Source organism: Trifolium pratense, linkage group LG7 (genome assembly GCF_020283565.1).
Source record: "Trifolium pratense cultivar HEN17-A07 linkage group LG7, ARS_RC_1.1, whole genome shotgun sequence".
NCBI lineage: Eukaryota > Viridiplantae > Streptophyta > Magnoliopsida > Fabales > Fabaceae > Trifolium > Trifolium pratense.
The window spans coordinates 51789954-51808016 of NC_060065.1; the positions used below are offsets into that span (position 1 = coordinate 51789954).

The 18063-nt window shown below is 32.5% G+C and overlaps 4 protein-coding genes and 1 non-coding gene across 6 annotated transcripts; 1 reads left to right on the forward strand and 4 right to left on the reverse strand.

The window, feature by feature from the left end:
* Positions 1-1399: 1399 nt before the first annotated feature.
* On the forward strand, positions 1400-4181 carry LOC123899990 (uncharacterized protein DDB_G0292186-like). 2 transcript variants are annotated; one of them, XM_045951267.1, is made up of 2 exons: positions 1400-2113; positions 3845-4181. In XM_045951267.1, exon 1 carries the CDS (start codon positions 1514-1516, stop codon positions 2102-2104), a length of 591 nt encoding a protein of 196 aa, XP_045807223.1. In that variant the 5' UTR covers positions 1400-1513; the 3' UTR covers positions 2105-2113; positions 3845-4181. The 2 variants fall into 2 exon arrangements, with proteins under 2 accessions (XP_045807223.1, XP_045807224.1); XM_045951268.1 differs by having other exon boundaries at positions 3850-4181.
* Positions 4182-6845: 2664 nt separating this feature from the next.
* LOC123896602 (protein DETOXIFICATION 20-like) lies at positions 6846-7806 on the reverse strand. The gene is made up of 5 exons (XM_045946973.1): positions 7775-7806; positions 7432-7664; positions 7199-7317; positions 6950-6991; positions 6846-6917 (listed from the first exon to the last, which is right to left on the reverse strand). The coding sequence occupies exons 1-5, from the start codon at positions 7804-7806 to the stop codon at positions 6846-6848; spliced, it is 498 nt and encodes a 165-aa protein (XP_045802929.1).
* A 1207-nt stretch (positions 7807-9013) lies between these two features.
* On the reverse strand, positions 9014-11107 carry LOC123899015 (ras-related protein Rab11B-like). The gene is made up of 2 exons (XM_045950072.1): positions 10740-11107; positions 9014-9673 (listed from the first exon to the last, which is right to left on the reverse strand). Exons 1-2 carry the CDS (start codon positions 10955-10957, stop codon positions 9241-9243), a joined length of 651 nt encoding a protein of 216 aa, XP_045806028.1. The 5' UTR covers positions 10958-11107; the 3' UTR covers positions 9014-9240.
* Positions 11108-13648: 2541 nt separating this feature from the next.
* On the reverse strand, positions 13649-13721 carry TRNAR-CCU. Its single transcript has one exon. It is a non-coding gene; the product is annotated as a tRNA-Arg (tRNA).
* Positions 13722-14514: 793 nt separating this feature from the next.
* Positions 14515-16644, reverse strand: LOC123897444 (rac-like GTP-binding protein RAC2). The gene is made up of 7 exons (XM_045948091.1): positions 16231-16644; positions 16041-16128; positions 15782-15891; positions 15625-15688; positions 15450-15514; positions 14903-14968; positions 14515-14794 (listed from the first exon to the last, which is right to left on the reverse strand). Exons 1-7 carry the CDS (start codon positions 16327-16329, stop codon positions 14696-14698), a joined length of 591 nt encoding a protein of 196 aa, XP_045804047.1. The 5' UTR covers positions 16330-16644; the 3' UTR covers positions 14515-14695.
* Between the last annotated feature and the right edge of the window lie 1419 nt (positions 16645-18063).

Genomic DNA, 18063 nt, shown 5'->3' on the forward strand with positions numbered 1-18063 from the left:
GGAAGGAACAAAATATGTGGTAGCATATAGAGCAACAAATGCTACATGCTGATAGCTTCAAAGTATTTTTCACAAATATATTGCAATGTTTTAATGAGCAGCAATTGACTACTTTTGCAATAACATCATGGAGCTTGGGGAGGAAGCGAAATGCACAACTTTGGGAGAATAAGGTAGAGACAATTATGCAGGTAATCAACAAAGCAAATTATACACTCCAAGCTTGGTATCATGCTAACAACAAAACAGCAAACAGAATGATGCAAGCACAATCAGACCAACGGATTCATTGGCAACCACCGCCGGCTGAATATCTGAAGTGTAACATAGATGCTGCAGTATTCGCGCAGGAGAACAAGGTGAGCATGGGAGCGTGTCTCAGAGACGAGTCGGGAAGCTTTGTTGCTGCATTCTCTTGTCATGACAGTGTTGTATACAACAGCTGAGTGGGGACTTTACAAAGGCCTTGAATATAGCTTTGTTAGGCTATAATAAAGTAGTATTTGAATTGGATTGTAACAATACAATTAAGCGAGTTAGACACTACATACATTTTAACCAAAAACCTTAAGGCATTAAGTTTACGGTCATCTCACTTATAAAATGTTCAACCTCCACTTTTCTAAGCAATATAAAACTTAATTCACCTCACACATGCCACAATAATCTGGACTAAATTTGAACCATAAATTTAACATTAAATCAACAAAGTATATATCCTTATGTTAAATGCGAAGATGAGAAGCATTAGCTCATTACTTGTGATAAAAGCTATTCAACTAACTGGTTGTTAGTTGATAACCACCTAACTTCCTCCGTCTCAATTCAGTTATAGAATTAGTTTATGTTTATAACTTCCCTAGTTAGCTCGATTCTAATTCTAGAGTTGTATATATAGGAGGAATTAAAGAAAATTCAAAATACATTATAAAGTTAATAGCATTATATTTCTTGGGTGGTGCGATGGCCGGCGCTAGCCACCCGCACCACCCCTTGTCCATATTGTTCAATTTGTTTCGACGGATATTTTTAAAATATAAATTTTTCATAATTTTTTATAATAGATAATTGAATTATATACTCCCTCCGTACACACATATAAGAAAAAAACACTTCAAATTTTGGACACAAATATAAGCAAAAATCAACTACTTTTAAACTATGAGGAGGGATCCATTATTTCGGAAGTTACAATCCGAAATTAACTAAAAAAACATTTCGGAACGTAAATTCCGAAATTAGGCATTTTCGGATTGTATCTTTCAAACCATCTTGTATCCCAATTATTTTTGGGTTTTGGGGGGTACATAAGAGGCCTAAAAAGCAATTTTGAAAGACAAGTTCTTCAAATAAAAGCCCAAAACGGAACTAGAAAAGCCCAAAATCTCTTCTTGAATACAACATTTCCTTCATTATTTCTTCTTCTTCTTCTTCTTCTTCTTCTTCGCAAATCTTCATCTTTTCTTGAAAGCCATTTTCGTCTCTCTCTCTTTTTCTGCAACCAAACTGGTGGATGGCAAAAAACAACAAGTATGCTTCCATTAACTTCAACCATATCTACGACAAATCCATAACAACAACAAACACAAACAACAACACCACCAACAACAAAGCATCAAAAAACCCTTCTATTTCTTCATCTTCTTCTTCATTCTCTTCCGCTTCTTATTCTGCAGTTTCCGCTCCTAACAAACATGGTCGTATTCTTGTTCTGACCCGACCCACACCCAAACCCATTTCACAACCCAAACCCAACCCCGACCCCCCGATTCAACAGGTTCCAGATCGACCCCGGTCTGAACCGGGATCAGATTCGATCTCGCTTCGTCCTTTAGGAAAAACCGGTACTGGGTCGGCTCTTTTACCTTCGCCTGTTGTGAACGGTGAGAAACAGAAGGAATTGGGTTCTCCGAAAACGGATAAGTTTGTTCCACCGCATCTTCGACCGGGTTTTGTGCCTAGAGAGGAACGGGTTGGACCGGAACTTGGGAGGTTTAGGGAAAACTTGCGACCCAAGTCTGGTGGTGGTGGTGGGCATGAGAGGAATAGGAGGGTTGGTGGGTCTGATTCGGGTTTTGGGAATCGACCCAATTCGAGTGGATGAATTTTGATGGTATGTGATACAGTATTTTCTTTTTTGTTTGAGAAATTTCATTTTTGTTTCTAACACTTTGGAATTATCATCAATATATGTAGTTAGTTGTGAATTATGATTAGGTTATTATTTTTGTTTAACATATAGGGAGGTAGTTGAGATATGCATGTTTTCATCACAATAAGAAAATTGTTAAGGGGACTATAAGTTGTTTTTTGGGAAATCAAATGTATCATCCGCGCACAAATGCGGAGACTAATCCCCTTGAGGGAACTGAGATCCATTTAAGGGGGTTGGCCTCTCCCAACAAATGTTTTTCGGTGTGCATCTGCCGGAGATTGAACCCAGGATCAAATGGTTAAGTTGTCAAAAATCTACCACTTGTGCCACAGTATGTTTGTTAAGGGAACTATAAATTACTGCTTAAGGATTTTATATAATTTATGTATTTACACTCAAATATTTGCAAAAATAGTCATATATGTATACTACTAATTAAGAAGGTTAGTTAACTTTATTAAGTTTCTTTATGTAATAAAAATAAAAAAATTGATATTAATCTACAAACCACTTTTTCTCTTCATTTAAGTTTCTGTTAGACTATGTTGAGAACATTAAAGGTATTTTTGGAATGATAACATTTAAGGTGAAGTTAGATAGAATTTGCTTGTATAAAGTTCATCAAATATATTATTTTAAGGTGGAGTTAGATAGAATTTGTTGATAATGTTAATTATAAGGTGAAGTTAGATAGAATTTGCTTATATTAAGTTTATCAAATATAATATTTTTTTTTTGCTTATATTTGGTTGATTCGCTCACAAGGGAGTATCTTAGGACTTGGAGGAGGATAAGATCACTTTGTTGCTTATGTATGTTAGGATCTTTGGATAAACAACTTTTCAAGGTTCACTTGTAGAAAACAAAAGTTTTTGTTTTTTGTATATAAGGATTACCTTTCATTGAAAGTTGAAATTTGAGTTTTTCAATTTTTAGAATGCTATGTTTCATTTAACTTCTCCTTAAATATGGTTAAAAAGACTTTTCTTTTTTTATATTTTGTAAGTGAAGAGTTATAAGTGTGTTTTAATTGAGAAGCTCCTATTTGAACTAAGAGTCTCCTATAAATCAAAAGCTTATCCAAACTAGTGCTTAAAATGATGAGAATAAAAATGCTTTAGTAGAATAGTACAACTGTTTTGTCATCAAAAAATTGTTATTCTTTTTTTGTACATCTGCTTCTAGAATCCATATCATACTAAAGAAACTTATGATTATTGATAAAAAAAAAAAATACAAAGTGGAGATGTTGGTGTTTATAGAGTTTTTATTGAATCGGAATCAGAGCGGTGTTTTTGTGGGATCCTTGAGTAAGAGGGAATTCTTTACCTTCTTGAGGCATAGTTACTTATTTGAGCATTTCATGTCTTGTTTTTTTGAGCTTGGAAGCATAATAAGAGTATCACCAATTTAGTTTTACTTAGAATTTAGGTCACACATGTTAAAAATAATGTAACTTCCTTATGTAGTTGGGTTATATAGTAGTATCCTATTAGATGTATATATAATCATATTATAAATCTATTGCATTATGTATATCAAATATGTAAAAGGGAAATCTGGTGCGCAAAGCCAAATATGTGAATGAAATTAGTTTTCTATGCTAAATTTCAACTGTTATTGAAAATAAAAAGATTTTTACTTGGCAATTGTATGTATGACTTACTTGAACAAAATGTGTTTGTGCAGAATAGCTGAATTCTTTTCAGAAGATGAAGATAAAAGCATTGTCATAGAGACGCGTAAATTTTCACAAGATGGCTGGCATCTCAAATAACTGAAGATGAAACATGATTTGATTGACGACAGTTTCTCAACACCTAACGTCGCAATTAGTAACGAAATTTGTAATGATTCACTAGATGATTTGGTTCTAGTTTACCACTGATTAACAATAGTTAGAATCTAAGTACATATATTCAATTCCCTGCTAAGCTTTTACCACTGTTTTTTTGCATGCCTTCATACTTAGATGAGCATGTGTTTGTTTTAGAAGCAATTCAAAATCGTTTAGTTGTTTGTTGTATTTTGCTTGTCACAATGTGTTGTTATTTCAGCATTTCGTAGTTGCACATGCTTGGTTTTTCAATTCATAGTAAATTGGTTTTTCACATATTCACCTAAGTAGGGTTAATATTGGAAACGTATATGTTGCAGTAACTGCATCATGCAGACCGTTTGATCTAAAATCAACGTCTATTATACATTACTGTGTGTAACTGTGGTATTTTCCTACAGCAGGGAATCCAGATCAGTTAATGTCAAGTTAGCACAAGGTTGTTAAATAGAGACAAAGTAGGAGTAATGAATAATTTATAGGTTATAGTAACTTGTTAAGTGCTACTACATGTTCATGTAATGTCATCTATAATTTTTATTATTATATATTTTAAAATAATGGTAGCTACTGCTAATGAGATAATGTCAGATGTCATTTTCATGTTTTAGCCGTCTAATTGTCGGCCAATGCTAGGGTGGGAGACCATGACATGTCTCTCACCGGTGCACCATATGATATGTGGATTGGATTGAATGTGTACATGATATTATGGTGTACTGTCAGTATTATATTATTTATTAATTTTTTTGAAAAAAAAAGTTTTCAATTTTTCCGGATAAAATTTTTCTATTTTTTTTTGGAAAAAAAATTTCGGTTTTTTTTTTTCGAAAAAAAAGTTCCAAATTTTTAAGGAAAAAAGTTTCGATTTTAGAAAAAAACAATTCCGGAGTCTTTGCTGAACAAAAAAGTTTTCGTTCTTTTTTCAAAAAAAAAAGTTTCGGATATTTTCCGAAAATAAAGTTTCCGATTTTTTTTCTGAAAAAGATCCAATATTTTATTCGGAAAAAAAAGTTTCAAATATTTTCTATTTTTTTACTCTTTTTTGTATCGACAATAATTTTTAGGTGAACATTTCGAAACTATTTTTCCCAAAAAATCGGAAACTTTTTTTGGGAAAAATCTGAACTTTTTCCATAAAAAAACAAAAACTTTTTTTTTTTGAAAAATATCCGAAACTTTTTTCCCGAAAAAAGAACGGAAAATTTTTTTCCCAGAAAAACTCTGGAATTGCTTTTATGTGAAATCGAAATTTTTTCCCCCAAAAATCAGGAACTTTTTTTCCAAAAGAAAAAATCGAAAATTTTGTGCCCGAAAAAAAGATAGAAAACTTTTTTCCAGAAAAATTTAAAACTTTTTTTTTTCAAAAAAATATAAATAATATAATACTGACAGTACACCATAATATCATGTACACATTCAATCCAATCCACATATCATATGGTGCACCGGTGAGAGACATGTCATGGTCTCCCACCCTAGCATTGGCCCTAATTGTCTGCCATTTGGTAACTATTTTTTAATTCTTGTCAACCAAGGAACTGTTTGAGATTTCTTAATACATTTTGGTTCTTATCGTTTAAAAGAAGACAACTTACAAACATGATGCAAGTGTGCACATCCTGCATCATATATATTTTTTAACATTTTTTTATAGTTGAATAAAATTTCATACTAGATTCTCAGACTAATCTGATGTCACCGAATTTCTGTCCAATTTTAATAAATTGAAAATTTGTTAGTGGTGCACCGGTGGGTTCATCTGATGCTTCAATAATCTATAAATTTAGTGTCCAAAAAATAAGTTATAAGTTAGTTTATTTGTCCATTTTTATTGGATAATTTCCTCAATATTTTGGTTTATCATCATTAAATATTCTATAATTGCCTTTATGAATCCGGTCTTTCTAAAGTGAGTAATATTAACCGTTAATTAATAAATCAAATGTCCAATGATTTAATCATGTTAAATGCATATCGATAAGGGCCCGTTTGGTGCGCAGGATAGCATAGTGACAGGATAGGATATAAAACAGCATAAGGATAGGATAGGATAACAGCAGGATAACAGTTATACTCAGTTATCATATCCTGTGTTTGGTGCACACAGGATAACAAACATGATAACTATTATATTTTGTTTTTAATACATACTTGCTCATAATAATATGATAAGATATATAACATATTTAATTGACAAAATTACTCTTGTAAAACAATTGTTATTTTTTTAAAATTATTTTGTAATACTTTGAATTTTATAAATAAAAAACATAAATAAGTAATCAAATAACTTTATATAATTTAAAATAAAAATCATGAGAAAATAATCAAGTTTAATTTTTTATATGAATCATGATCAAATAAATAACTCAATAATATATACATGTTAGATAAGCCAAAAGAATTATATTTAATTTTTTATAAAATTTAAATTAATATCCCTATTTGTCAATTTTTTAATAATAATTTTACTTTAAAATATTGTAATTTTAGTAAAATTTTGATTTTTTAGAATATATAAATTACAAAATTACCCTTGTGAAAAAATCACATATATATTTAAAAATTAATTATTTATATTTTATTAATTTTATTTTATGTATTTTAAAATATATTTTATAAAATAAACCAGTAATTTTTTTCTTCTTATCCTATCCTGCTGGTAACCCAGCTCAAATTCAGGATAAGAATTATAACTAGAGAGACAGGATAGGATAAGCTTCAGGATTAACTTATCATATCCTGTTGTATCACCAAACACTGGATTGCGACAGGATATGATACAGTTATCCTATCCTGTCTCTTATCCTGTGCACCAAACGGGCCCTAAGAGTTTAATAACTAACACTGTCAGGTAGTATCAAATATGTAAGATACCTGCTCATCCCAATTAGTTTTGTAGGTGATTATAATTAGCACTATTTTTTTTTTATAAGCATTATAATTAGCACTATAGTTTGAATCAATGTTCCAAACAACATTCCCATCCATATTCCCTGCAGAAGTTGTAAAAAAACTGTTCAATTAATTAGAAGCATAATGACATAACTTACGTAAAGAAACTTCATATTGAATGTGTCTGACACAAACACAACACTGGCTCATGTATTTATTTCTCAAATTTTTATCAGGGTGTTGGTGTTGTGTCTGTGTCGGAGCTTCATATAATCAAAATGAAAACAAGAGGGATGGTAAAAGCATACCTTGACTTGCCAATGGATAACATTACCAAGCACAATCCCAACTGGAATACCTATGATGTAATAACAACATATGTTGACATATGCAACAATGCTTTGCCAGCCAGCTCCAATAGCCACTCCTGTCGAAATGGAATCACATTTTTGTTAAGTCTATATCATTGAAGATTAGTTTGCATTAAGATTCATGTAATCCATCAAATTAACTGAAAAAGAGGAAATGTTGTAAATAGTACTTGAGAGAACTGGTTGAACACTGTTTAGCAGTATAGAGATCGATAACAAAGGTGCTAAATCTCCGACAGCTGCGGCCACCTCTTTATTAGAGGTAAATATATAAGCAAGTATTTCCCTAAAAATTAAGAAAAACAGAAAGGATCTGATGGCCAACGATGTAAGCACTGTGACAACGATTGAGAACTTTGCGGCTTTGGAGCTTCCTTTACCAAGCTCGTTTGATACTCGAACGCTACACAATAAGTAAATGTAAATTTCCAAGGGTAAGTAATCATTCAACTTATGAAGAAAACAAAATGGATGTACAATGATAGATAGGGATTTTAAAGTGTTATTTATTACCTCACTGCAGCCATGAAACCAAGTGATACCATAGCTCAAGACTGCATAATATAAACAAATTCATTTTCAAGTTAGTAAGGCATATATATATGTTCACAGACAATAAAATTGTTAATTATAAGACATGATTGTAATCTAGATAATCAAAACTACATTATCTACTACTCAACATCAACATGGTTAGATTGACAATGAGTTTGTTCGAATCGCACTGTGCCACTGTGATTTTGACAAAAGCTACATTTAGAGCTTCAACAAAATCTGTGCAGCCTTGATTTATACAAACTCGTCGTGATTCCAAACATGCACTGCGTGAAATCAAAATCAGTTTATCAACAATTGCATTGGCAAAGAACTTACCACAACATGGCACCAGCTGAAAGGGAAAGTTTGACAACAGGCCAGAGGTCTTGGAATGCTAAAAATGGTCTTATTCTCGTTCTGACCCGACCCTACAATCATATTTTCTCAAAATATTTGGTGATGTGGTTGAATATGTTGTCTGCATCATTAATTGAGTTCCTTAAAGTGCTCAAGGATAAAACCAGTTATGAGGTTATCCATGAAAACCTGTATGATTTGGCATATTTGGTGCATGTTTGCTAAATCGGCAAGCCCCACACGGCCACACCATCACCATCCCTTTCTTACCTTTTCCTTTCCCGCGCCCAACAATGAAATTTTGTAACAAATATGCCAAATACCCCGACATAGCTATTGAGAGTCCGTACCACAGACATATTTTGCACCAAACAGACCGAGAGAAGTGACAATGTGTAAAAATGTGTATCTTAGTCTCCGAATGTGATGAACCAAATGAACACAGTGGTTCCACTTCTATACCGAACATTTTCCTACAGGATAAATTCTTGTTGGCCTCGATAATGTAACAATTGTCAAGAGAAGATAATCACTTTGAAGGGAACAAACCTTTCCCAAATGGCTCGGAATTCGTTTGTATTTCATAAATCTCTTAAATCTCTGTATTTCAAATAGAATTAGACCTAAATCTCTTAAACAGTATTTCATTTCAAGTCCGACAGTCTTGTGAAAAAAATGTAGTTAGGAGGGAAGACTCATCTAAAGGTCCTCAGTAAGTTCACCAACAGAATTTTTCATCGCCTTTTAATCATATTCATTACAAGGCTAACATTTTGTCATTAATCATATCTAAATATTGAAAACCGAAAAATTAATAAGACCATTGCAAGAAGACGCATGAAGGTAAAGATTTGAAGATAATAACAACACATCAAAACTGTAACAACAATAATGAGCTCTTGAGGCAGAGCAAAACAAAAACATCTCAAAATAATGACTTTGCCACAACAAATAGGAAAATGTTCAATGGTAAATAAAGGTATCAATCAAATATCAAAACATTTCATATGAATCCCAAAATGATGAAAATTTACTATGTAACTAAGATCTTCCTCTTCTACTGTATACATCTTTCAATTCAAACATTATGCTGTACTGCAGCATCCACTCTTCTTAACCTCTGACACATCATCTTTACCAATATTGATAGTCTCTCCCTTAGGCAATGATGCAGAACCGTTCTCTTTCTCGAGAGCCTTCTTGCTCACAACATTGTATATCTGAGTCAGCACTTCCACGAAAGCACTATCCACATTCAGTGACTCGAGTGCAGAAGTTTCCATGAAATATATGTTTTCTTTCTCTGCAAATGTGGTTGCTTCTTCTGTTGACACGGCTTGCAAGTGTCGAAGATCCGCTTTGTTTCCTACAAGCATGATTACAATGGAGGCGTCTGTGTGATCTCGAAGCTCCTTCAACCATCTCTCCACATTTTCAAATGTTACATGCCTTGTTGTGTCGTACACAAGTAATGCACCAACGGCTCCACGGTAGTAAGCACTTGTGATTGCACGATATCTGTGATACATGAAAAAGAATGAGACTACAAGATTCAGAAATGTAAGTATCACACTGCAGATGAACAAATTCGCTAAATTTAACTCTCATTTTAGAGGAAAAAGGCATCTTAATAGCCAATTTCTTCGGTTGAAAAGATTTTCACTTTAGATGGGTGGAATCCAAAAACTATATATAACTAACAAACAAGTTTAGAATTCGAGATTTTTAGAAGCGAATCTAGGCGTAATTGGCGCGTAATCATATTGAACATTATACTCGAATTCTAACAACATCAGGAAGTTGAAAACCACCAAGTGATCAGCCCGCATAACCATACACATGAATGTGAATTGAAAAGACAGACCAATTACATTAAGACTGGCTGTCACAAGTTTCATTTCATTTAGCATCAAGTAGTCGACCCCCCATGACCATTGCAAAGTCAAATCAATTACATTACATCCGACTATATCTTGAGTTTTGTGATAACAAAGTTTCTTGACATTTACCATTTTTTATTGAACAAACACCTTGATATATTGAACAAATTGCAAAACTTGAAAAAAAATTCAATGGATATGAATGAAATAAGTAAACAATGGTTAGGCTCTACCATCCATGGTTTTTGATATTTTCCTGGCCATAATTGAGGCTAAATGCCCGCATCAGTCATATTCTCCGCAATATAAAAAATCACAATGCAAGAGCGATGACGATCACAATTTAAAACCTCATTTACCAACATTTTTCCAAGATTAAAAACATAACAACAACTACAATTCACAACAGCAATTCAATACCTTTGTTAAAAAAAAGTATCACTTGGACATGGACATTCTTAAACTCAATTCATCCCCCCAACCAAACAACAAATTCTCAAACACACAATCATGTATTTACAATCAATATCCTATAAATCAAGATCAAAACCACAACCACCAAAAGTGTCCATCCATCATAGTTCAATTCAATTCATCAATATAACAAAACAAACAAAACCCATTTTAAAAATCAACAAGAACTAAAACCTAGATCATCAAAAAAACAAAAAACAAAAAATGATCTTAAGGAGATAAGATGTGACCTTTCTTGACCAGCAGTATCCCAAATCTGAGCCTTAACAAGCTTATCAAGAATCTTGACACTACGGGTAGCAAATTCAACACCAATAGTAGATTTAGATTCCAAGTTGAATTCATTTCTAGTAAATCTAGATAAAAGATTAGACTTTCCAACACCAGAATCACCGATCAAAACCAACTTGAACAAGTAATCATATTCTTCATCTGCAGTAACACCCATTGATTCAAAATGAAAAGATAGATCTCAAATTGAAAAGGGTTTGTTTGAAAGAAGGAAGTAAAAAGTGATTGTGATTTGAAATGGAAATTTGGAAAAGAAGAGGAAAGAGAGAGAAACGTGTATGACTGTTACAGAAAAGGATGCCGAAGATACACGCCGCCTCAATCAAATGAATCATCAATCTTCTATATTTTTTTATTATTTTTTTCAATTTTATAATAATAACGGCTATTTTTCACAACGTCGTAAAGGTATTTACGATCAATTTAAATTAGTATTTTCGTCAAAAACAAAAAGTAAATTCTTTGATGCACTATGTCCCAAAAAAACAAAACTTTGATCCAATCGTTAGTTGGTTTAGTGGTGATTGGCGCTGACCTAGGTAGTGAGGACCCCGGTTCGATCCCCGCAACTACAATCGGGTGGGGGGCTGAAACCACTTAATACTAGAAGTGACGCTCGAACTAGATTAACCTGATGGTGAAAATAAAAACAAAAAAGTAACGATAGAAAATTATTTTAAAATTTGATTTTTTTTAGGTGAAAGCAGAGCATAATGATATCAAATAAATAGAAGGCCTACTAAAAATACACACATTGTAAGACATAATCTCTTACCAAGTGCTCATAAATATATATTTGTATAGGATAATAGGAAAAATAACAAGTACAATAGGGATTCAACCTAACCCCCAAGAATCAAAGTATAAAAACGCTAAATGAATCTTAAAATTAGGCATGTTAATGAGGCGGGGCGGGAACGGGTTTTGCCCTCCCCAAATTCATAAAGTTTAGGTTTCCCCAAATCCATCCCAAATTCGAGCGAGGATAAAAATGATAACCCCAAACCCATACCCAATGGGGATTGGTATCCCCATTACGTTTCTTTCCACATGAATTTAGATTATATTTTAGTATTTTTTTATTAACAAAAAAGTTAAATGTCCAAAATTATTTTCTCTCAACAATATTTTTTTAAATAAAGAAAAAAAATAGAGAAAATGGTTTGTTTAATACTCAAATTAAAATAAAAAATAAATATATGAACGTAATTTAAGAGATTGTTTAAGCATTTCTAATTTAAAAGAGGTGAAATCTAATTTTTAGTATAAGTGTGGCGGGTTCGGGGACGGGTTCGGGGTGGGTATCAATGTACCCATTACCCGCCCCAAACCCATCTTTTGAAATCGGGGAAAACCCAAACCCGAACCCAAACCCAGTCAGCTCGGGTTTTCCCCGTCAAAACGGGTATGGTTTGGGTGAGTACCCGCGAGTATGGGTTTTATTGCCATGCCTACTTAAAATAGGTAATCTGAAATATTCGCAAAAATAAAAACATCTCAGATAAAGCTGGTGAATGAACCAACAGCAACATGGAAACATCTACGTACCATCAACTCTCTGTAACAAACGGCAACAAGCAATATTTGACTATGGCAAACCATCAAATAAAATTAGGTAGGCGAATGAACCAGCCATAAATACGGAATCGATCCACGTACCATTAACTTCTTATGACAAGCAGTAAGCAATAATGACTTTTTCAAATCAAATAGTCCAAAATCAATTACGAAAATCATATGGATATTGAGATAGATTCGACAAATCTGAAAAACCTAGAGAACAAGCCAACAACGAACCTGAGTGTAGAAAATAACAAATGGATTTGTCCCTAGAGAACAAGCCACTTATTCTTTTATATGTGCAGGAGTCGAAATTCGAACCCCGGATATTGCACTTATTCACTTTTAAGGTAGAATTTTTAGTCACTAGGCTACTTAATCAAAAAATAAAAGAAATTTAAACTTATTTAATTTTACACTATTGCATTTATATTTCTAAAACTATATGGTAATGAAGAGGATCCCAACTTGGAGCATGCGACATGAACTTAATAAAAAAATTTAAATTGAAAACATAATATATTTAAACAATTTTTTTACATCAATTTTTATTTGATACAAAGCTTAAACAAATGGGCTTTTAGCTTATTTAAGAGATTAAAATTTAGACGAAAAAAAAAAAGTTTCAAATATGCTTAGACCATCTCCAATGGTGTAGTACCTATTAGGTACTCATGGTACTTATTAGGTACTACCATTGGAGCACAACACATTTTAGTACCTAATAGGTACCACTTCTAATATAAGAACTCTCTATCTCTTCTTTTTATGGGACCCACTTTATTTAATATATTCAAAAAAAATTAATTTGGCAATATTATTTTAAATTAAATTTCAAATTTTAATGATGTGGAGTTATTGATGGGACCAATTTTAGAACTTTTTAAGAAATGCTCCATTGGAGGGGTTGAGTACCTATTAGGTACTATTATTAAAAAAATAATAAATTGATGATGTGTCTATGTGGGACCATTTAAGTACTCAAAAATGGAGTGCTCCATTGTGGATGCTCTTATTTATCATTGATAATTGCATGTCTTCAAGGAACAGATTTATTTATTTCATCTTAGGAACATGCCTCTATATTTTTTGTTTGATAATAATTTAAAATTTATTTTGATAAATAAAAAACTTTAGATGAGAATCCAAATGAAAAAAAGAAGTTTGAAATCCAAATAGAATTCAAGTTCGTCACAATCACTCCAAAGAATGTTCAAAGAAACTTTAAACTTGCAAACCACGAGAGAATATTAAACGCAGAAAAAAGAAGAAAAATAAAAACTGAAACCGCGCCAGGTAGGGGTCGAACCTACGACTTTCTGCTTAGGAAACAGACGCTCTATCCACTGAGCTACAGGCGCTTTGATGTTTCTTACTGTAATTTTATCTTATTTATTGTAAGCACGCAGGCACGAATACTGTAGTTTTGCTGGGACATATTATATAAGATTTGAGTATTTATGCTATGTTATCTTTTTACTACATTATGATTTTTGTTCTGTATCTTGATGGATGTAATTGTTGCTATTTATGTGGGTTCAAATTCAATAAAATATTTTAGCTGCTTAATCTTTCGGCCTTTGTTAAAACCAAATGACTGACATAACTTAAAGCTTTTTTTACAGTGATCAAAAGGATTGATTCATGATTAACTACAAGAATAATGCTAGGAATATTAACCATTACTAATACTATATATTCAATTCATAGAAAAGGATAGGAATTGGTCCAATGGTAAGAAATTTGAGTCTTTAAGTATATGGTCAGTTGAGTTCGATCTTTGACTTTTGCGTGTGAAAAAAATCGGCAAAGATGAGAGAATTCATCTTGTGCGTTCCACAAGTTCCCATAAGAAAATTAGTCGCCGTTAAACAACTATGGAAACTATATGAAGTAGACACGTATATTGTATTCCACTTGCCATTATAATACTCCCTAACTAAATATTAGATTGGTCCGAGTGAAACTGAACTTGAATCCCTTAAATAAATTGTTGAAGACTTGTTAATGGAAAAAAAAATTGATCGGGAGGAGAGACCCTTTAAAGTGGTAAGCCAAATTCTTTGGAAGATACTAGTCATTAGTAAAAAGAAGTTGATGGATAATTTGTACTAATAACATGTTACCAATTTTTTCTCAGTGAAAACAAAGATATTGTGCAACATTAATGACATTATTTCTTATAACAAAATTTATCCTTGAATATCGAGTTACATATAACATAGGAACATCATTTGGATCCATCAACAACAACAAAAAAAATCAAGAAAGCAGAAAGATTGTAGAGTTTGCAATCAAATGTTACAGAATGTGAATCAAACATGAATATCAGCAATTAAAGGAAAATGCATGATCTGTTCTTCTTTCGTTTTTTCTTTTGCTTAGGAGGCTGCAAAACAACCTTAATTGCAGCATCAAACACAGCCTTCACATTCTGAAACATTGCAATAAACACATAAAATTAGTCCTAGGCTAATAATGTACTACTAATATTAAATCTTAATTGTAACATTGTTTGCCCCAATCTAATATTTAATTGAACCTGTTGAGTCTTTGAGCTGCATTCTAAGTACACAGCTGCACCAATAGCCCTCTTCAGCTCTTCTCCCTGCCCATAAATTTTACATTACTTATGTGTACTAACCATACAAATTATTGTTATCACCTACGAAGCATAGACACTCCTTAAATTAGGCGTGTCTTGGTTTTGACATGCGTCTGTATCTGATACGATACCGTCACATATGATTACATTGAATTATGTCATTTTCTCAAGGATGATCAATCAACATGTTAGTGTTCATGCTTTACATCCGAAAATTTATACGTGTTAGTGTACATTGAATTATGTCATTTTCGCAAGGATATGCTTTACATCGACGTGTTAGTGTTCGTGTCTGTGTTCATGCTTCATAGGTTATCACACAATCAAGAGATCTCAATCCTTGGATGAAAATCAGACTACTTGTATTCCAACACATAACAGAAATACAATTTGAAATACCAGTTGTCTAGTCATCATCGACGGTTGAGATTTGCATCTGTGTGACTGCAGAGAAATCCAACTCCAACAAATTTCTATGACTTACCTGGGCAGTAGTTATAGGTGTAACTCCAGGATGATCAATCAAGTACTGCCTATCTTCCCTCAAATCTACAAAACAAATTATTTAAAAAATCCAATTAATTATTAAATAACCATTAAGGCTAAAGTTTTATCATAAGTAACACTAAATATTCAAGTTATATATATTAAGTTCCTACCAAGTTTTGTCCCTACAAGTACAATTGGCACAGTTGGAGCATAATGTCTCAATTCAGGAATCCACTGCATAAAATTAGCCTAATGTAAGATTCTGTTAAATGAAATTAAACCATATTCAAAGTGAATAAATGTGTAAATGAGCCATAAAAAAAGAACCTTTTTAGAGATATTTTCATAGCTGGCTCTACTGAGTAAAGAAAAGGCCAACAAGAACACATCTGCTCCTCTATAGCTCAAAGGCCTAAGCCTGTTGTAATCCTCTTGTCCTGAATTTTTAAAGTCACAATAAATTACTAAATCTCGAAACCATGCACGTCAAAAATACTTAACGGTCGATACACAACATTGATGTATTAGAATTTCGGAGGCTTATACTCAACCACAAAAGCTAGCTTGAGAGTTGAGGTTTGCTTACCAGCAGTGTCCCATAATCCAAGATTAACTGTGCTACCATCAACCACAACATTTGCACTAAAGTTATCAAAAACTGTAGGCACATAATCCTTCAAAAAATAAATAAAAAATAAAATAATTAGAGAAGAACCAAACACAAACTAAATTACATGTTAAAAAAAAAAAAATCATGTGTACGTTTGTTGTAATACCGTAGGGAAAGTGTTGCTTGTGTAAGAGATAAGCATACAAGTTTTTCCAACAGCACCATCTCCAACAGTAACACATTTGATGAATCTTGCTGTACTCATTTTCACACCCCCCTTTTTTTTTCAAAGCAAACCTTTCTCTATCGGTTTGTAATTTCCATCACTGCATGGTTCTATTATATTTCTTTCACTAGAAAAATTTGAACTAAAAGTAGAACAATGAAAAGATTCAAAAGAAAAAAAGTATAGTATTTAGAAAGAAAAGTGTATAATAGGTAAGAGGGGTGTGAATTTGAATTTTGAAAAGAAAAGGAGGGGAAGTGAAGCATTTATTAAGGAAAGTCCTATGGCACCAACTTTAATGTGTGTCTCTTTTTAACTTAACCCATTATTGCATTTAGCTTTCTGTTTCTTTAAGGGGAAGGACAGAGATTTTTAGATATTCAGCCAAAAAAAAAAAGGAGGTGTTTGGTGTTGTAGTGGTGTTAGTTGGTTAAGTATTGTACAAGGGAGATGGTGAATAATTATTAGTACTTAGAAAGAATATGAACATTGCTTGGTTAATGGATTTATAAGAAAAATGAGAATAATTAATTACTTATAGAAAAAAATAAAAGTTTGTTTGTCGTAAAAATTGAATGTTTGGAGTTTGGATAGGGATTTGGATCGTCTGTTGTAACCGTTACACGTAGTAGACGATCACAACCATACAAAATTCATTGGACGATTCTAAATTATTTGATTAATTTTATATAATATTTAATTTCGGTAACTCATTTTCTAATCAGACAGTTAGAAACGGATACTAAGTTGACGCATTAATTAACGGTGTAAATTCATTTCCTTGGATAGTACCAAGTTGGTACAAGTGTCATACAGCTACCCAAACACTAAATATTAGATCCATTGAAAAGTGGGTGGATCATGGATGGATTAGAAACTATATATGTTCATGGAAAAATATTGATTTCCATGTCACCTTATCACTGCCCAATTGATCAATTTTTGTTCATGGTCATGGTGGATTTAATTTTATGGGAGTGGTTAGAGTTATTAAAAACTTTTTTTAACGAAAATAATACACCCAAATGTAAGAAGAGTACATATATACATTACTTCTCCAACCGTTAAGCATAGCTCTATAATCATGATGATTTACACAGATTTAGTATGAAAAGTATAGTTCAACCCTGTTTTGCAAGCTAACTAATTCTTTTGAATATATACAGAGTACAAAAGTAAGCTCATATATCTTAAGCAATTTATGTCCCAACAGAAAATTAAGCTAGCTACCTGTAAAGCAATATGAAATTATTTCCTTTTCGGTGCACAGCAATATCAAGTTATTATGTCATTTTATTTTATTCCAATACAATATATTAAGAAGAAGAAAAAAAAAACTTAAAAGGTCATAATATGCCCCTTATGTTATTATTACTATTACTATAAGAAATAATGAAATAAAATAAAATTATACTAGCTAAGACTTTATTTTTTTTACAAGAAAATTATACTAGCTAAGGTGATTGGGAGTGGTTGAATTGGTAACTGGTGGTGGTCAGAATGGCAACCGGTGGTGGTTAGAGTGATAGTTGATGATGATTAGATTGGTGATAAGAGATGGATAGAGTGGTGATCGTTGGAAGTGAGAGTGGTGGTTGACGGTTGTTGAAGTCGTCGTCATAATGATAGTCGATAGTGATCAGGATTGATCATAGTTGTGATCAACGGTGGTCAGAGTGATGATGGTGATTGATTGTCAGAATGGTGGTTGGAGTCTGTAATCATAGGTGGTGACATGTTAACGTAAAAACAAATATCAAAATTGTGATATAA

Excerpts from the sequence above, each read along its gene's own strand:
- LOC123899990 (XM_045951267.1), top strand. The coding sequence starts at position 1,514 with ATGGCAAAAAACAACAAGTATGCTTCCATTAACTTCAACCATATCTAC.
- LOC123896602 (XM_045946973.1), bottom strand. The coding sequence starts at position 7,806 with ATGGTATCACTTGGTTTCATGGCTGCAGTGAG. Across the intron at positions 6,992-7,198 it reads TTATCCATTGGCAAGTCAAG|GGAATATGGATGGGAATGTT; the intron begins GTATGCTTTTAC and ends CAACTTCTGCAG. Across the intron at positions 6,918-6,949 it reads TTGGAACATTGATTCAAACT|ATAGTGCTAATTATAATCAC; the intron begins ATAGTGCTAATT and ends TATAAAAAAAAA.
- LOC123899015 (XM_045950072.1), bottom strand. The coding sequence starts at position 10,957 with ATGGGTGTTACTGCAGATGAAGAATATGATTACTTGTTCAAGTTGGTT. Across the intron at positions 9,674-10,739 it reads GATACTGCTGGTCAAGAAAG|ATATCGTGCAATCACAAGTG; the intron begins GTCACATCTTAT and ends CATGTATCACAG.
- LOC123897444 (XM_045948091.1), bottom strand. The coding sequence starts at position 16,329 with ATGAGTACAGCAAGATTCATCAAATGTGTTACTGTTGGAGATGGTGCT. Across the intron at positions 15,892-16,040 it reads TGGATTATGGGACACTGCTG|GACAAGAGGATTACAACAGG; the intron begins GTAAGCAAACCT and ends TTAAAAATTCAG. Across the intron at positions 14,969-15,449 it reads CACCTATAACTACTGCCCAG|GGAGAAGAGCTGAAGAGGGC; the intron begins GTAAGTCATAGA and ends ATTTATGGGCAG.